Source organism: Lissotriton helveticus, chromosome 5_1 (assembly GCF_964261635.1).
Source record: "Lissotriton helveticus chromosome 5_1, aLisHel1.1, whole genome shotgun sequence".
Taxonomy (NCBI): Eukaryota; Metazoa; Chordata; class Amphibia; order Caudata; family Salamandridae; genus Lissotriton; species Lissotriton helveticus.
In genome coordinates this window covers 1,716,432,063-1,716,451,618 of record NC_136065.1, presented here as the reverse complement: position 1 = coordinate 1,716,451,618, position 19,556 = coordinate 1,716,432,063, and the positions used below count along the sequence as shown (strand labels likewise).

At 43.9% G+C, this 19,556-nt stretch overlaps 1 protein-coding gene and 1 pseudogene across 1 annotated transcript; one reads left to right on the top strand and one right to left on the bottom strand.

The window, feature by feature from the left end:
* Positions 1-3,418: 3,418 nt before the first annotated feature.
* LOC144752788 (olfactory receptor 10A7-like) lies at positions 3,419-4,351 on the top strand. The gene has a single exon (XM_078640640.1). It carries the CDS (start codon positions 3,419-3,421, stop codon positions 4,349-4,351), a length of 933 nt encoding a protein of 310 aa, XP_078496766.1.
* Positions 4,352-18,202: 13,851 nt separating this feature from the next.
* LOC144753794 (importin subunit alpha-3 pseudogene) lies at positions 18,203-19,333 on the bottom strand (annotated as a pseudogene).
* Positions 19,334-19,556: the final 223 nt, after the last annotated feature.

The following is a 19,556-nucleotide window of genomic DNA, read 5'->3' as shown; positions in this document are numbered from 1 at the left end:
TTCAGGCAAGTGAAGAGAGTCTGCGTACAATACAATATTGCAGACTGATAGACCAAAATTACACTATTGCGACATATTATACAATACGGTCATAGGCATATAGTGTATACAGTGTCGACGGCGTTTCGATCCCTGTATGGGGATAAAGGAATCATCCTCAGGACATTTGATTCATGCCTGCTCAATCAATCAATCAATCAAAGCATTTGTATAGCGTGCTACTCACCCGGAGGGTCTCAAGGCGCTTGGGGAGGGGGTCCGCTATTGCTCGAACAGCCAGGTCTTGAGCTGCTTCCTGAAGGTGAGGTGGTGCTGAATCAGGCATTATTAAATTAGTCGATACGGCACAGTTATCCTGAGCACCTCCTCAACTGTCCACAAGGAACCCATTTACAGCTCCTAAACTCCTTAGTACAAGGTTGGTTTTAGCTGCCGTTCTACCCTATAGCAGCACTTTCTTCATAATTCCTAGCTGCAGAGATAACTCCAGCGCGTAATCAACGCGGAAGGTAGTCACTGTTTTTAAAGACCACACCTCACTACCCGACCTCGGCTTTGTGCAATTCCTTTTAGCCGTAGAGACTAATTTAATAATGCAATGTTAACAGGCATGAATGAAATGTCCTGAGGATTATCCCTTTATCCCCACACAGGAATCGAAATGCCGTCGACACTGTATACACTATATGCCTATGACCATATTGTATAATATGTTGCAATAGTGTACTTTTGGTCTATCAGTCTGCAATGTTGTATTGTACGCAGACCCTCTTCCCTTGCCTGAACTCCCTTTTTGAGTGTCAGGTTGTTTTAATGTGGTAGTAGGACGCAGGTTGTGTCCCACTTGAATCTGTATAGATACTGACTACTAATTTAAATATCATATTTTAAAATTCAGTCCGGCTGGACAACGAATATAGAAACTATTTAGTTTATATTTGCTTTCATGCTTATTCTACACTGTCTAGGGGCCACTGTCTATAGAAATAATATAAGTACCCAAGGTCCCTGACCAATTGCTAAATTGGGTTTCCCTTGTTTTTTGGAACAAAAATGTCTCGAAGAGACAGCACATGCATTGCCTAGGTTCAACCTTAAAAGACATTTTTTACTGCGTTAAAAGCTTACTGTAAGCAAGCAAGTTTGTGTGTCATATATAAAGAGGGGGAACCAAAATTCTACCGAAGCTATGTGAAGTTACAGGAAAAATTTAACCAGTTGCGACTGAGGAATGAAAACAAAAAAAATGTGAGTAAGGAGGAAGTCAACCAATAGTTTGTAATGGATGGGTACAAAGCTCTTTTCTTAACATGTCACAATGCATGTGCTCTCAGGTGAGGCTTAAAAATTGCCTTTCACCGAGAACTATTTTTATAAATAGTAACACAATATCAAGAGGGAGGGACGGGGAGCAATTGTAGAGAAAGAGAAAAGGTCCGGCATCAATGCTTCCAAGAGTAAATGTCAACACAGTGGGTGGTAGTTGTTCCTAAGAAAAGAGTGAACTCTACAACCTATTCTAGTTGAAATTAATAAATCGGTGGGCTCAAAATAAAGGTAGGGAAATTCCTCCTTTTAGAATTAGTGCGAAATCCCTCCTTTCAGAATTAGTGCCCTCACAGACCCTTGCGGGTGTTGTGCTTCATCTTAGGGCGTTGCTCCTCGTGGGGGTGGCGCTGCAGTCCCCCACAGGCCCAGCAAGAGGGCTCTTTATCGTAGATCTGGCACAGTTGTGCATGCGGGTGTGTTGGCCTTGGGAAAAGGTGTATGTGTGAGGATAAAATTACCTAACAGGAGCCCCAACACAGTTTTATTCAAGGGTCCGGAAGGATTAATTAAAATAATAGGGACTGGAGCTATCCTAAACAGCAAATATGTAGAAGGGATAGGTATTCTACCGCTGCTCTCAGTCCGTGAAAGTCGTATGAAGGTGCAGTGGGGGCAACAGGTTTCACGCATATAGCTGGTCCCTACTGGATCCTCAGTGCGCTTCGTCAGGCCCGTGAACAAGGTGACATAAAAACGTAGGCATCAGGGAAAGACACCCTGTACTTCCACCATACTTATAATAAGTTCAACATGTGTCATAGCGCTAGAAGATACGTGTTATCCGTATTCCCATAATGCTAACCACTCTTAAAGTAAAGGTGGGCCACGCTGGTGAGTACTTCGGAAGATAGGAGACCAAAGTGTGTCCCCCTCTCGTAACAGCCTATAAACCTGCCCTTCCGATCAGGATCGCAGGTCAATATCAACAGAGTGGATGGTAGCTGCCCCTAAGAAAAGAGCGAACTCTACAACCTATTCTAGTTGAGATGTCATCTGTCCAAAAAAAGTATAAACCAGTGGGATCAAAATAAAGGTGGGGGAATTCCTACTTTAAGAATTAGTACCTTCACACATGCTTGCGGGTCTCGCGCTTCATCATCGGGCATTGCTCCTCGTGGAGGTGGCGGTGCAGTCCCCCAAGGGCCCCGTGAGATGGCTCTTTATCAGAGATCTTTTATAGGAGGTGCCACAGTTCACAGTTGTGCATGAGGGTGTGTGGGCCTTGTGAAAAGGTGTATGTGTGAGGATAAAATTAACTAACCGGAGCCCCAACACAATTTTATTCAAGGATCCGGAAGGTAAATTTAAATAATGGGGACTGGAGCTATCCTAAACAACAATTAGGTAGGGGGATAGATATTCTCCTGCTGCTCTCAGTCTGTGAAAGTAGTGTGAAGGTACGATGGGGTCAACATGTTTCACGCATACAGCAGGTCCCTAGTGTATCCTCAGTGAGCTTCGTCAGGACCGTGAACAAGGTGATATAAAAACAAGAGAGCCAGGGAAAGGCACCCTGTACTTCCACCACACCTATAATAAGGTCAACATGCGTCTTAGTGCTAGGAGATATGTGTTATCCGGAGTCTCTTAATCCCAACCCCTCTGAAATTAAAGGTCAAATGTTAAAAGTATTGGAGAGCATCTGTGAAATGTATGGGCATGGCCAACGTGACAGGCAGCCCTTAACGCCAGTGCCTTGAAATTGGTAGTCTAATCAAGCTAAAATGTGAACAAGGCTGACCAAATCCCATTTCTATGTATGCATGTGTATCTTTATATTGTGTATCAAGTGTGGGGTGTAAGGTGTTAAAATAACTTTGTTTCTTAGGATTACATAATGTAGTTAAGACGGTATTATCACAATTACATTTGTATATCAGTATTGTATTTAATCAGAGGAATGAAACAGTTGCCGAGACTCATATTCAATACAAGGCAAAGAACTAAGCTATTCTTTGACCACATCTTCTTGCTAGGGTACCATAAGGAAAGATATGCTTTAGCAAATAATAAATGATGCATTAAATTGCATGTTACTCCGCTACAATGTTTTTTTATTCATTTTATTTGTTGCAGGTGGTGAAAAATAATGAACCAGACATCAGTGAAGGAATTTATTTTTGGGGGGATTTCCAGTGACCCTGATGTACAGGTGCTGCTTTTTACAGCCTTTTTATTCATTTATTTGGGGACCATATTGGGGAACATCATTATCATCCTAGTGATAACAGTGGACCCTGTCCTTCACTCTCCAATGTATCTCTTCCTGAGGAACCTGTCGCTGTTAGAGGTCTGCTACATCTCCGTCACCATACCAAAAATGCTGATCACCCTCTTATCGCGAAGTAAAAGTATTAGTTTTACCAGTTGTGGTGTCCAGATGTATATGTTTGTTTTCATTGGGACAGCAGATTGCTTCCTTCTTGCTGCAATGGCTTATGATCGCTATGCCGCCATATGCCATCCTCTGCATTATACCACCATAATAACCAAGAGAGTCTGCACATGGCTGACAGCTGGGGCGTGGGTGATTGGTGGGACTTATTCTTTGGGTCAGACCAGTGCTACATTCAGTTTATCCTACTGTGGGCCAAACGTAATTAACCATTTCTTTTGTGATGTTCTCCCACTATTGAAACTTTCTTGCTCGGACACTCGAAGAAACAAGGTTGCCACTTACATAGCAGCAGTGTTCATTTTCTTTCTGCCCTTTGGGTTGATTGTCACTTCATACATATACATCATTTCTGCCATCCTGAAGATCCGCTCATCAATGGGTAGACATAAGGCCTTCTCCACCTGCTCTTCCCACCTTCTCGCGGTCACTTTGTTCTATGGTACTGCAACCTGTGCGTATCTCCTGCCTAAATCAGATAACTGGCAGAACAGTGATAAGTTACTAGCTCTCTTTTACGCTGGTGTGATGCCCATGTTAAACCCTCTGATCTACAGTTTAAGAAATCAAGAAGTGAAAGGTGCTGTGAGGAAAGTAATAAGAGGAACAAAGTTTTCAGGTCAATAAAATGCCTCAGGCATATTTTGTGATGTGGTTCTGGTTCTTTTTATTGTCGTTGAACTATGGGGATATATTGCACGATGGATAAAAAGATTGTCATACAAGCCAGAGTGCTCCTGCCACACTTGTAATCCTAATAAGAGCATTAACTTCAGTTATTGGCTGCATCGGGAGTAAGAGGCCATCTGTAATGATAGCCCTAGTTTCTTTACAGGAGCCCTACATTTGTGAGCTTGGATCTGGAAGACTCTACTAGCCACCCAGACACAGAATACCTGGAACTGGAGGATTCATTGCCAACCTGCGCTCAAACTGAACATGGGATTTAAGAGTGGTAGCTATGTTTGATATGGTCTTATGCCCCAACCCCACTGGTATAACAAGCATTTGTCACAGGTTTGGTCTGGGTTCTTTTGCATACTTTCATTCATCATTTCTATTTTTGCGACAATTCTGAAAGGATCCATTCCATTTGGGCAATACCACTATAAAGGCAGCTCGGAATTACTGTGGATGTTTTTAAAAGTTGGAAACACTGCAAAGTATTTGTGTCAACTGGGCCATTTGCCTAACCAATTCCGTTGGTAATTAGTGATCTGAAATTCAGCCAACAACTAATGCAGCTGCACTGTATAAACATTCAGATATTGTTTTATTAACAGCAGATAAACGTGAAGAACAGCTGGAAAATCTTAGACTGATAGACTATAGGTCATACACCCAAATGCGACATTCTGATGCGGACAAACCGGGAACCCTCCTAGTGAAACTTATACGGAACGACCCTCCCACCACAGTTATTAGCTCTATTGCTCTACCCGGGGGATGCACCGCAGAAACACAATATGACATTAACGCAGCATTCAGCACATATTACAAAAACGTATACAGGGCACCATTACACGCGTAATAATCCCACACGATTTCCTTATGGGTCTACCCTACCCACAGCCACCAGGGGGGGGGGATGAAGGAGGCCCTGGCTGGACCCATCACTAGGATGGAGATTAAGGCAGCAATAGGTGGACTAGCGTGTAATAAGGCACCGGGCCTGGATGGATTTCCCGTAGACTTCTTGCTACAAATTGCTTGAATTAGGACATCTCCCTTGTACTACTGCGCAGGCACTGGTAATATCACTGCCCAAGCTGCCCCTTTTCGCTCCTCTGCCCTGAATATAAAATCCGAAGCAAGATCTTAGCCAACAGAATTCAGCCCTACCTTACTCAACTAATACATATAGATCAGTGCAGATTTATCCCTGCTAGGGCACAAAGGTACACCGGATGTATGACGTTACAACGCATGCATTTACATCGCATGCCTTTACAACGTAAGTATTACAACGCAGTCCATTACAACGCATAGTGCTTTTGGGCGCTGGATAGTGAATAGTTTAATTTACTATTCCAACTCCAGTCCCCGTGGACACTAGGGAAGGTTATTGGATAGTAAATTAACCTATTCCCTATCCTAGAGCGCCCCCCAGAGCAATGTGTTGTAATAGTTTGCGTTGTAATGGTTGCGTTGTAAAGGCTCTGCGATGTAAAAGTTGCGTTGTAAGTGTTGTTCACCCGGTACACCTGGTGTCTGCATATGCCTATGACTTACTCATGTATGGCACGGACATACTGGAGGGACAGGGTCCAATTCCTCGTATTTTCGTTGATTTTGAACAGTACTCGGGCCTCTCTATTAATGACTCCAAATCTAGTGCCTTTTTCTTTCATGAACAAACACTCCTGGATAGTATTGCTTTTGGGGAGCTCACAATACCAACTGCTCTGCACACTTTTAAATATTTGTGCATTAACTTTTATCTGTCACAGGCGGATATGCTGGAAGGGAATCTAGTGAAAGCCATCCGCGGTATACGATCTCAGAGAACTTTCTGGACCACGCTTCCTCTGTCAACTGGTCGGGTGGCCTTGTCCAAGATGGTGGTGCTTCCCCGCCTTTTATATTACTTCACGAACCCGCCCTTGCTGGTACCTGCCAGCATTTTTGACTTACTAGACACATTATTGATTGTCCTCATTTGGGGGGCGGGCCGCCGCAGATTAAACCTTAAGTAATAACAACTAACAACGCAACGGGGAGGCCTGGGAGCACCTGATTTCAGAGATTATTTTTATGCATGCCAACGACAGTCGTTATCTTATTGGACGGCAGTCCGTAACTTGCAGGAGATCGGATACACCGACAGACAGGTAGGGCAGGGAAAACTCAACGAACTCCTCTTACCATGGGCAAAGCCCCCTCCAGCATTGCCTGCTATACTACACAGAGCACTGCAGTGTTGGAAGAAGGTCTTGAAATATACGGCTAGGGGAGGTCTCTATGCTGATGACATCCCACTAGTGGGTTATGTAGTGAATCAGCCACTTTAGTGGTCCGATGCTCTGTGATGACCCTCGATCACCACCATTGTGTACTGACTTTAGTGTACTATGTTACCTTAGCCTTAATGTAGGATGGTCTTGAATATGCCTATTTCTCTTCTGTTCTATACTCTTGCTTTTTTTCAGTAGAATAATCTTGCCAAAGAATAGAAGGTATGGGATGTCGAGGTACAGTGTTGTTGGTGATGGTGCACACATGTGCTTCAATTGTGGATACTGAGGGATTAAGTGCATAGTGTTATTTGAGTTAGGTGAATTATGACTTTAGCCTATTGGCTTTGACGTGGTTTAATATCATTCTGTTTTCCAAGTAGTAGAGGCCTATGCTTGAGCAACTCCATATGCTAAACTGTAGCCATCTTCTGAGCCTCTTTGGGTGAGAAGTTATATTTTTAGTTTCCATGTGTTGTTCACCAGCAGTGAACCAGAGCGGACATGTTCTTAGCGGAAGAATGTGCTCTCTCGAGGCCGGAGTCATAGCAAAACGGTTGGCCAGCTTCTTGTTGTGCTCTTGGTACAAGGTGGTACAGGAATCCAGTGAGAACTGTAGGCGGAGTTAGCTAAAAACTTCGATGTAGAGCTGCATTCTATATTAGAGAATGGGGGTCCGAGAGAGGGTGAGATGCTGGTCTGGTGGTTTGGCGGTCTGATGATACATCACGGTGCAGACGTGCAGTCGTGTTTGTGGAACAGAGAGTCGTGACCCAACCAGAGAGGGAAAGAGAGACGGACCCTTCTTCAGATGGCAAGATGGTTAGGTGTTCCATGAATTCTTACTGTATCTAACTATGTCTTTTATTTTCAGGCTCTATGTATATGTATGTGTTGATGATTGCTACTAATGTTTACTGTGATGTTTAGTTATTTCTTTCTTTTGTCATCCTATTATCATGTAATAAAGAACCCTTGGAGTATATAATTTGTCTTTATTCATTGTGAAGGAAGGTCAGGCCCCTTTTTTACCAAGTACTTACAGAGGGATGGGCGATTCCCCTCTAATGGGTAATTGTTGATACAGAAGGGAAATTGGCTCCTAGCAGGGATGTCTAAATTCTAAGTATTCTATCCAATACATTGCTAGGAGGATCATGCGCTGTGTACCCTCTCAGATGGGGAGGTGTTTTAATTTGCTGCGTACCCTCTCGGATGGGGAGGTGTTGTGATTTTTTTGTTATTTGCGAGTTCCTGAGCAATGGTCTTATATGTTATCAGTGTTTATCCCGTTCTTGGGTAAGTATTGTGATATGTGGTGTCTTTCTGGATCCTGAGAAAGGATGTGGTAAGTAATGGCCTGGTGACTGACAGAAGCACCAAAACATACAGAAAGGTAGGTCATTACAATTTGGCGTAGTCGGTTGCAGGATATGAACGTTGATTTAAAAGGGGAAAAATGTTTTGTTTTTTTTTAAATTGAAAGCAGACTCTCAGATATTTGATTTATTTGCATGGGGGTAGTCCATATGGTTTTCTGGCTCATGAGTAAGCTAATTGTGTTGGGTTGAACGAGAATTACTGTGTGTTTAAATGTGTTTTGTATAAAGGGCTTGTAAATAGCTTTTTTATGTTAGGCAGAAAGGGCTGGATCCCTTTAAAGTGTTCAGTAAAAGATGCATTTAAAATGTGCTCATCTGCAACGTGAATGTAACATCTCAGAATATAACCCTGAAAGGTGGGATGATGTTACTGACAGATATAGTGGGGTTATTTTTAATGTGTTGTTTAATATGCATCCACAGTTGTGTGAGGATATACCTTTGCAAACAGGATTAAATGTGTATGATACAGAGGTCAAAAAAGTTACAGAAAATCTAGTCAGGTTGCCAATTGCACAGGCTGTTTTAATTAATTCTTCCGAAGAGAGTTTTCAGTCAGAAAGGAATGTGCAAGAAGATAAGCAGACCAGTGTTTTAGAATTAACGATCACCGGTTGAGGGAGATAAATCAGACCTAACAGTGCATGATAAACTTTGCTTTAAAAGAAAAATGCAACCATATGATTTTGAGAGGGAACAACAGCAAACTGTGTACAATAATTATGACTTATTTACTCAAAGATTTAAAAACATATTTTGTGATTTTACCCAAAAGCAATGTGCCCCTTTTAGCAGGGAAGAAAGAAGTCAAATGCCCTTGACTCTGTACTTTTGCACACTAAAAAATACTGGACAGAACAGCATGAGAGAAAATGTGATTTGCTTATGGGAGATTGCATTGGTTATTAAATGGCATATATAGACAGAAAAGCAGTTTGGTAGGATTTCACAGAAGCAGGGTTGGTTACCCCAATAGCTAATGTTTAAAATGATTTTATGTAGCTGGTGCACAAATGTGATAATTCTTTGCCCATGAAAGTTGACTGTTACAAATTAAACAAACATATACCTTCTTTGACTGATGCTGTCCCAGATATTGTTACAGAAGTACAGTGAGACTTTGTATGTGACTTTTAGAGGTTGCCAATGTTTTACAAATGATAGTTTAAATTTGCCTGAATTAGCTAGACAGAAGTGCAGAGCATTTAGACATAGAAGGCAGGGTTTTGATGGAGGTCAAAAGAGGTTGAGTCTGTTTTTTGTCAAAGACTACAGAAAGGATTTTTAGAATATGAAGCCGCGCAAAGCTCTTTGGAAGGGCTGGGCCATCCCAGCCCCCCGCCACAGCAGAATGAGCCAGCTTCCTTTAAAAGGATGTATGGGAGGCTTGCAAATGAGCAGGCTTCCTCCCCACCTCAGACAGGAGCGGAGGAAAGTTGCCAGGTGTGCATGACGCTTCGGCCTTGGAAGAGATAAAATGCAGCCAGCAGCAGAGAGCAGAACTGTCTCTGCTTGTTATGATTGGCAATGGACCAATTCTTGTTCAAGAAGCCTTTTGTAAGGGAGGGGTCAGCTGGCTAGGAGTGAGTGAAGAGTGAAGCCAGCTGCCCCAGCCCTTCTGACTGTGTAAGAAAAAGTTAGATTTTGTCCAAATAAACTTAGAGGATATAGTGCAGGTAGTATTCTTAAACTATTCCCCAGATCTAGAGGAGTGTTTTGTAAACAGAAATGACTTTTAGAAATATGAAAAAAAATGTGTGTGCTTTTGAATTGGAGCTTTTTGCAAGACAAGTGATACTTGTTTATTGTTTCAGATTGCGGCGCCGGGGTGCGAGTGATGTCATTCCTGTATGCATGGGCCCCTTACCCTCCCCCTTGTGTGTGAGGGCCCCCCAACCACCCCTGCCAAGCCTGGAGCCAGACCGGACGGTGGAAGGTGATGTCCTGTGGCTGATGGTGGACGGGGGCTGATGATCTATGGAGAACCAGATCGGATGGGGTTCTTCCTAACCCTGGGCGAAGCACTACGCTACGCTCGCGGAGTTTGCGAAGTTTTCGCAACTTCGCACTACGCGAGCTGCACGTAGCACAGTGCGAACATGCGTAGTGCAGCGTAGCGTAGTGCAGCGGTCATTTTTTGCTTGTTCGCGGTCCTGAACGTCATGTTCGCGACCGCGAGCAAGCAAAATGACATCCCGGCGAGATTCTCAACGCGAGGAGGTCAGGTTTCTCATTGTGAGTGGTTGCGCATGCTCGCGACCGCTCTCAATGAGAAACTACCTGTTCGCGTTGAGAAAGCTGCCGCTCGAGTAGTAATCTACTCGAGCAGCAGAAAACTACAGCCCGCACTGTGCAAGATGCCGTTTTCAATGCTTGCACAGTGCCGGATGCTTGTCCGCACTGTGCAATCATTGAAAACGCATCTTGCACAGTGCGAACATGCTACTACGCAGCTCGCGTAGTGCTACGTGAAGTTCGCGTAGTGCGAAGTGCACTTCGCGTAGCTTTGCGTAGCGCTACTTCGCGAACTTCGCCCACCCTTAGTTCTTCCTTGTCGAGGGGATACTGATGGAGATGGCTGCCAGAGGGCTGTCCTCTACACAGATGGACTGCTTCTTTCTAAACGAAGAAGGGATCAGCAGAGTGTGCTACAATTGGAACTGTCCCCTTCAAGTGAGACTGACTTTGAAACCATGAGAGCTGTGTGTCTTTCGCACAGGAGAACTGCTTGTGTAAAAGGTGAAGATGCAGGGAACTGTGAACTGTTTTTTCAACATGGAGTTTCACCCTGACAAGTGACAGCTGTGTTTCTGTTTTCCTTTTTTCACAGAAAAGAACACGTTCTTCCTATAGAGACACTTTGTTGCAATTAGAGTAGATATTTTCTGAGCTACAGTTGGCTGCCTTGGCAGTGGAATTCCCAGTTTAATCATTAGAGGTTCAAATGGATCAAGCATCCAGATATTTATGAATTATTTTTAGATATTTCACCTGAGTTATTGTTTTAGATAATGCAGTCTTTGCCTGCTTCACAGTGATCAAATGTGATGAAGATTATAAAAAAAAGAGAAAACCAGTTAGTTATGATCTGCTTTGAATTCAATGTTTTTGAGTAGTGACCTCAGCACGAGAGAGAGTTGCTGATTCAAAATATGCTTTTTAACAGTTGTGTTTTTGATTTCGAAATGTAGTTTTTCACATGTAGGTACTCTTTCAAATATGGCCTACAGTCTTGTATCTTTTACTCTGAAAATGTAGTCTTAATTGGTTTTGCCTTTAAATGAGACATGCAATGTTTCAATGACAATCAGATATTCAGTTAGATTTTATTTAGTTGCTGGTTATTCTGCATTGATACAGTTAACAGATATAGTGCCCCAAAGATAGTTTTGTTTTTCAGTCATAATATTCATTTGCTGGTTACTTTGCAATAATGCCAATTTTGCAGTTAAAAGATGCAGTCATAGATGTGCCTTTAGTTCAGTGATTTTATTTTTGATATATGTGAATGGTGATGTTCAAGGGTCATGGGGTGCAATGTAGTGAATCAGCCACTTTAGTGGTCTGATGCTCTGTGATGACCCTCGATCACCACCTTTGTGTACTGACTTAAGTGTGCTATGTTACCTTAGCCTTAATGTAGGATGGTCTTGCGTATGCCTATTTCTCTTCTGTTCTATACTCTTGCTGTTTTTCAGTAGAATAATCTTGCCGAAGAATAGACGGTATGGGATGGCGAGGTACAGTGTTGTTGGTGATGGTGCACAAATGTGCTCCATAGTGGATACTGAGGGATTAAGTGCATAGCGTTATTTGAGTTAGGTGAACTATGACTTTAGCCTATTGGCTTTGACATGGTTTACTATCATTCTGTTTTCCAAGTAGTAGAGGCCTATGCTTGAGCAACTCCATATTCTAAACTGCAGCCATCTTCTGAGCCTCTTTAGGTGAGAGGTTATATTTTTAGTTTCCATGTGTTGTTCACCAGCAGTGAACCAGAGCGGACCGGTTCTTAGCGGAAGAATGTGCTCTCTCGAGGCCGGAGTCATAGCAAAACGCTTGGCCAGCTGCTTGTTGTGCTCTTGGTACGAGGTAGTACAGGAATCCAGTGAGAACTGTAGGCGGAGTAAGCTAGAAACTTCAAAGGAGAGCTTCATTCTATATTAGAGAAAGGGAATCTGAGAGAGGGTGAGATGCTGGTCTGGTGGTTTGGCGGTCTGATGATACATCACGGTGCAGACGTGCAGTTGTGTTTGTGGAACAGAGAGTCTTGACCCAACCAGAGAGGGAAAGAGAGACGGACCCTTCTTCAGATGGCAAGATGGTTAGGTGTTCCATGAATACTTATTGTATCTAACTATGTATTTTATTTTCAGGCTCTATGTATATGTATGTGTTGATGATTGCTACTAATGTTTACTGTGATGTTTAGTTATTTCTTTCTTTTGTCATCCTATTATCATGTAATAAAGAACCCTTGGAGTATATAATTTGTCTTTATTCCTTGTGAAGGAACGTCAGGCCCCATTTTTACCAAGTACTTACAGAGGGATGGGCGATTCCCCTCTAAAGGTTAATTGTTGATACGGAAGGGAAATTGGCTCCTAGCAGGGATGTCTAAATTCTAAGTATTCTATCCCATACATTGCTAGGAGGAGCATGCGCTGTTTACCCTCTCAGATAGAGAGGTGTTGTGATTTGCTGCGTACCCTCTCGGATGGGGAGGTGTTGTGACTTGTTTTTATTTGCGAGCTCCTCAGGAATGGTCTTATACGTTGTGAGTGTTTATTCCTTTCTTGGGTAAGTATTGTGAAGGTTGGTGTCTTTCTGGATCCTGAGAAAGGATGTGGTAAGTAATGGCCTGGTGACTGACAGAAGCACCAAAACATACAGAAAGGTAGGTCGTTACAGTATACCCCTAGCGAATGGCAGGCTGACGTCACAAGCACTCGAGCCTTGGCTAGAGTCGGGGGTAGAGACTGTTGGAGCACTGTTTAGCGAAGGATCCCTTATGGATCATGACACGTTCATGCAAATCATGGGAGCACCAAATATTCTATATGTCACATACGCTGCCATGCTACATTATGTGAAGCGTCAGTGGGCCCCGCAGAGGGAGTAACCCCAGGTAAATCAGTTGATTAAAGCCCTTTATTATATGGGACGAGGCAGCCATCTCATAAAATGGCTGTATAGTAGTATCCAAATGCATGCTGAAATTCCTTTGGACACTACCCGGGCACAGTGGGCGGGGGAGGTGGGGCGGGACGTGACAGAAATGGAGTGGTTAGCCATATTGGAATACCCACATAAGATACCGTGTAACACTAAATTTGAGTTTATACAATGTATGATTGTCCACCAGGCTCACCTGACACCATGCAGGCTCCAGAAAATGTATCCGGCCGGTGCACATCAGTGCCCTCGCTGTAAAAAGCCTGAGGTAGGTCTCCTTCATATGTTATTGGATTGCCCGCACCTTGGGGAGTTCTGGGACGGGGTCCAGAAATCGATTACAGACATCACTCATCTATCAATAGAGGGGGTGGTGATGGAAAGCTTACTGTATGTCCGGAGATGTAAGAAGTCCATAAAGGTTCAGTTACGCTTTCTGGATCTGGCGCTTATTGTGGCAAAAAGAGCCATCACTATGTGTTGGAAGTCAGCCAGAGCTCCAACATTATACTTGTGGCAAAGCCAATTGATCAGATGGGCAGGGGCAGAAAGCACTGCGCTGTGTAGGGAGGAGGCAAGAGGAATCAGGAAAACCGTGATCTCTCTAGACGGGGATACAATGGTTGAAGCATGTAAGAACAACGCACCGGATACTCCCTCTAACGCTCCAGGCACTCAATAGGCAATGGGGGGGCCACAATGAGGAAGGACTATGTGCAGCTCAAAGCTCCTGTTTTTTTAAAGTAGCGGCGTACCCATTGCTGAAAATATAGAAATTAAGTGATGCGGGACAAACAACAACAATAAGACTCTGTATAACATAGTTGGAGCCCGGGTGGTGGGGTGGGATCCGTGGGGGATGGGGGGTAGCGGAATGGGTGTTAGTTTAATTCTGCAATTGGAAAATAGTTTACCACCTGTTATGTGGAAAAGATACCATGTATAACATTTTCTCTCTCGTTATTATCACTGCTTCACGTTGCTTGCTCTTTTGTGGGTGGCAAAGGGGACACCAAGGCATCTATAGCTCCTTATATGCAACTATGTCGGATTGTCGACGTGAAAGCTTTCACAAGAATGTATACCAATGACTGTATTAAACGTGAGACATTATGACAACAGAAACGAAGAGAAAATAAAAAATAAAAAACCTAATAACGTTTGTTTAACTAAATACCAACAGATGAAACAACCTGTGAGTTGTTTTGACATTTTTCCCTCTGAGCATGCTCAGATGTTTTTAAATGCCATCCATCACCGCTCACGAACTGAAATTCGCTATTTCAAATACACTCTTAAAATGTTTACACAATTGGGTACAGATCTGTCCAAATCTTCAATTTATAACATGCTTTTTGTACCCATACTCCTTGTTACTATCAGTGAAACCAACTATAGTTTAATTTCCTGGCAAGTAAGTGTTGCTCTGTAAAGCCGCCCCTTCTGTCTTACACATGCCTGTTGATAACCATTCACCCACATTCACAGCAGCCAGAGCAAAATATGATTAAATTCCTTCCAGATGTGGAACTCTCCTACCTACTGTTGTAGGTGTTGCCTTTGCAGTCTTCGGCTTCAGGGCATTAACATGTTTTCTCTTCTAAATCCCTATCATTCTCTTTCTAGCTACGTTCTCCCTTATCTAACTCCAGCTCCATCCTTCTCTGGTGGAACTGCCTAGAGAATAAGGGATGTCTCATGTCTGCAGGACCAGGATCATGTATGTGGTTGGCTTGCTAAACTGGAGACAGGGGGTTGCACTTAAAGAGGTACGTCTCTGAAAAGGCTGCTCTCGGGACAGGGTCATAGGATTGCCGTTTGTAATGTCTACAGGTCAGCCACTACCTCTCTCATATGGAATTCTGCATACTTGACACATTTGACTACACTCACTGCTCTTAACTGAAATTTTGTTACAGCTGCCACTCAGTTTCCCCAAAGTGCTGGCTAGCCGCTAGTGTACTATGTCCGTAAGCACAAATTTGCTAAGGTTCTTTGTTTTTTCATGGTGGTTTGTGAAATATAAGTCCTTGACGTTTCACAATGGGTTACTGATATCAGTCTCAGACCAAATCAGCAACTACTGAGCAATATTTGTAAAAAGTATTCCATATTGTACCAGTAGCCACAGGCACTAGATACTGCTGCAAGCACGCTGAATCGACGAGTGCCTATTTTTAAGGCATTCATTTTAGGGTGGCAGCAAGAATGAGCAGTCAAAGCTTACTTTAGAAGGGTAGAAGAAAACAGAATGTGAACTTTAGGATTAAGCAGAATAAATTGAGTGTTCACATAGGGTCTGATTATAATCTTGGTGGACAGGGTTACTCCATCACAAACGTGAGGGCTATCCCGTCCGCCAAAATACAATTCCACTATATCATATGGAACTGGTAATACCTCGGACGGGATATCCGTCACGTTTGTGACAGAGTTTCCCATGGCCAAGACCGTAAAAGGCTCTTAGTGTTACCTTGTGCTAAAGAAATAAGGCTTTTATTTCGGTTTAGTTCTAACAGTTAGTGCAAATGGTTTCAATAGCAGTGAAATGGTGGGAGAAACTTTAGCAGCAGAGAAGGTGACTAGGCCTTTTGGTTTTGTTAGCAGTACACTCCGGAGGCTACTTGAATCTTTCCTCTCTGTCCCCTGGTAGAGGATGTCACACTTAAACAAATCCCTCAAAGAGAAGTAGAGAGATAATTGAGAGCTTTGCTGTTAATGGCAGCAATCTTGGGTGAGGTTGAGTAATGGCAATAAGTCTCTTACCTTAGCAGCACTTTGTAAAGGACCTCGTGGCAGCAGGCGGAACAACAGGTCTAGTAGATCAATGCTCGAACAAGGCTGGTACTGAAAGCACCAGGAAGTTTGACAGCAGGGGTGTTCTCACTTCAGGAGTGTGGTCCCTGCTCCTTCGGGTGAGATTCTGATTAACCCTGGGCGAAGCACTATGCTACGCTCACGGAGTTTGCAAAGTTTTCGCAACTTCGCACTACGCGAGCTGCACGTAGCACAGTGCGAACATGCGTAGTGCAGCGTAGCGTAGCGTAGTGCAGCGGTCATTTTTTGCTTGTTCGTGGTCCTGAACGTCATGTTCGCGACCGAGAGCAAGCAAAATGACATCGCGGCGAGATTCTCAACGCGAGGAGGTCAGGTTTCTCATTGTGAGTGGTTGCGCATGCTCGCGACCGCTCTCAATGAGAAACTACCTGTTCGCGTTGAGAAAGCTGCCGCTCGAGTAATAATCTACTCGAGCAGCAGAAAACTACAGCTCGCACTGTGCAAGATGCCGTTTTCAATGCTTGCACAGTGCCGGATGCTTGTCCGCACTGTGCAATCATTGAAAACGCATCTTGCACAGTGCGAACATGCTACTACGCAGCTCGCGTAGTGCTACGTGAAGTTCGCGTAGTGCGAAGTGCACTTCGCGTAGCTTCACGTAGTGCTACTTCGCGAACTACGCCCACCCCTAATTCTGATCTGAAAAGAAAACTTTACTTTTCAAGTGAATCATTCTTCAGCCAATCCGAGTCTTTTGCTGAGCATCTTCTTCCTTTGAAGATTCGACAAAGGATGCACGGTTATGCAAGTACCCCATCTCCTTTGTGAAGTGTGTTTCAGCAGCCATGCATCTGGCCAGAGACTTAAAGTGCCACATCGCCACTGACAGGCAAAATAGGTCAATTTACTACAATGTGACACAATGAAGAACAGCAAATAAACAGTACTGTGTTGCATCAAAGGGAAGGGGAAAAACTGCACCATATCGGCTGTAGACTTCCATGATCCACTGTGCATTTCCTTACCCTATAGTGGAAGTGTCTGTGCATTTTGTCAAGCATAGGTTTTGTAATGAAAGATGAGCCTTCAAGTACAAAGAATAGGTTTTAACATGTTTCCCACATTGTATGTGCTGTAAAATGCAGGACACATGCAAGGTTTGAAAAGTATGGAAATATTTTTTTTTAATCTCCTGCCTCGAGAAGGCTTAAGATGTTGAACAAAATCCCTGGCTACAATGGTCAGTTTATAGGCATTTGTATTAAAACACATGGTTGGTTGCATGGAAATGTCTATGTTGCACCCATGGACTGACCCCTTCAGTCAAAGTAGCACATAGTGCGCTACCCTGGCCAACTTTTCATTGCAAATCCTGATTTACTTTGAAAATGAAATACTGCCACAACATAGGCGGTCCATTAGGATGGTGGGCGGACTTTGTCCGCCCGCCACCCTAACGGAGATTGGGACCGCCCGCCATAAGGGCAAGGGTCCCGTTGGGGGTATTAGGATGTGCCCGCCACAGTGGCGGGCACATCCTACATGTTTTACATTGTGGCGGGTGGTGCTCTCTGCACCGCCCGCCACAATGCAAAACATAAGTTGACGCATTTGCATTTGCAAAGCGGCAGGCACCGCGCGGTGCCTGCCGCTTTGCATATGTAAATGTGGGGTGGTACCATAGGTACCCCCATGTGCCCCCCCGACAGTGGCGGCAACTTGGGGGCCCTGCAGGGGGCCCCTGCAGCAATCTCCGCCTGCCTTTCCGTGGCGGCATTGCCGCCGCGGAAAGGCCCCTACATTGTGCCATCGTAATATGGCTGGCGGTGTCCATTGGACACCGCCACCATATTAATCTATTACCGCCGCGGTCGCAAGGCGACCGCGGCGGTAAAGCGGCGGTCGGTCTTTCCGTCCGCTGCTGTCCCCTCCGCCATCCTAATCTGGCGGAGGGGAAAACGAGAGTGGTTGTCGGGCGGATTGCCTCCGCCATGGTGGCGGTGGCCACCGCCACCCTGGCGGAGGCAATCCGCTTGACATCCTAATGGACCCCATAGTCTTCTTAGTCAATGTTCCTTCTGAGTCACTGAAGATCTTTGACCTTTAGCCCTTCTCCTTTGCACAATCTAAATAAGCATTCATTGCGTAGATTTCGTTACATTTTCCACTCATTCTCACTCACACCCACTCGCCATCTTGACTTCATTTGGGCTTGCCGAATCCAAATGAAAACTGCACAATTCTTTCCCGATTTAATACAGCAGCAGCGGATCCCATGAGCCAAGCTTGATGGATCAAACCATTTTCAGTGCTGCACCGTTCCCTAAATTCCAAATACGCTTTCCAAAACTGGAATCCTTCAGCTGGTACGTTGGCAGATGAATTGAAGCCAAATGTTCCAACTTGTATTGCCTCTGGGACAAGGGTAGGATCTTCATCAATATCTTCCGATGAAAAGAACTGATCAATGATTTCATACGCCAATTTGTAGCAATCTTCATTTTCATGATTTTGCAGCTGCTCTATCTTTTCAAGTCCTCCACACTCTTCTATGAGATTGGCTATTGTTTCAGCTTCATCATCAACCATTTTTAATATGTTACTTAGTTCATCCAACACTACTTGTATGACCTGAGCATCTTTTACAGTTAGTAAGTTGCAGAAGGGAGGAATTACATTTTGTTGGATAAGATAAGCAACTTGATCTTTTCTTCCACTGATCGTTAAGTTGCTTATAGCCCATGCAGCTTCTTTATGCGTGCCAAAATCCCCCATATCTAACAGGTGTATGATCATTGGTACCAGGTTGGCATCAATCACAGCTTGAACCTGTTGCTGATTGCCTGCTGTTATATTGGAGAGGAACCATACTGGCTCCTTATTGGTTTTCTTCTTTGGGTGTGTCAAAAAAGGGCAGGAAAATGCAAAAGGGTGTCACAGTTCAGAACAACTTGGGTCTGTTCATCTGTGCCAGTCACAATATTCCCTACAGCTCTTAGAGCAGCAGTTTGCACTTTAACTTCTAGGTTGCTGAGAAGAGGCACCAAATTGGTTACAATTCCAGAGTCTATTACAATTTGAATCTGTTTGTTGCCGGCATCAGTTAGGTAGGATAGGGCCCAGACAGTATCCATCAGTATATTTACATCTGTGTGGTGGATTAGAACACATAAAGCAGGAAGAATCTCCCGAATGGTTTCCATCGGTGGTGGTGGGTCCTTGTGGCGACATAGGTTAACCATTACCCAAGTAACATTTCTTAAGAAAGGTATTGGAATAGATGGGTTAATAAAAGAAAGCAGGGGCTTCACCACTCCAAGACTGATTGTGGGGAAAAATGCAGTTCTATCATCATCAAGCCTTCTAAGCATAAGAGAATAGGATACCCATAGAAGTCAAAGGAGATTGAGCCCAGGGCTTGCTACGAAGCACTGTGTGAATGCAAGACATTGAATGAATGTGTAGGCTCGAAGGCGTAGAGCCAGGCTCATCTTTCAAATGTGGGCTTTTCAGCCACGAAGCTGACACCCAGATCTGAAGTGG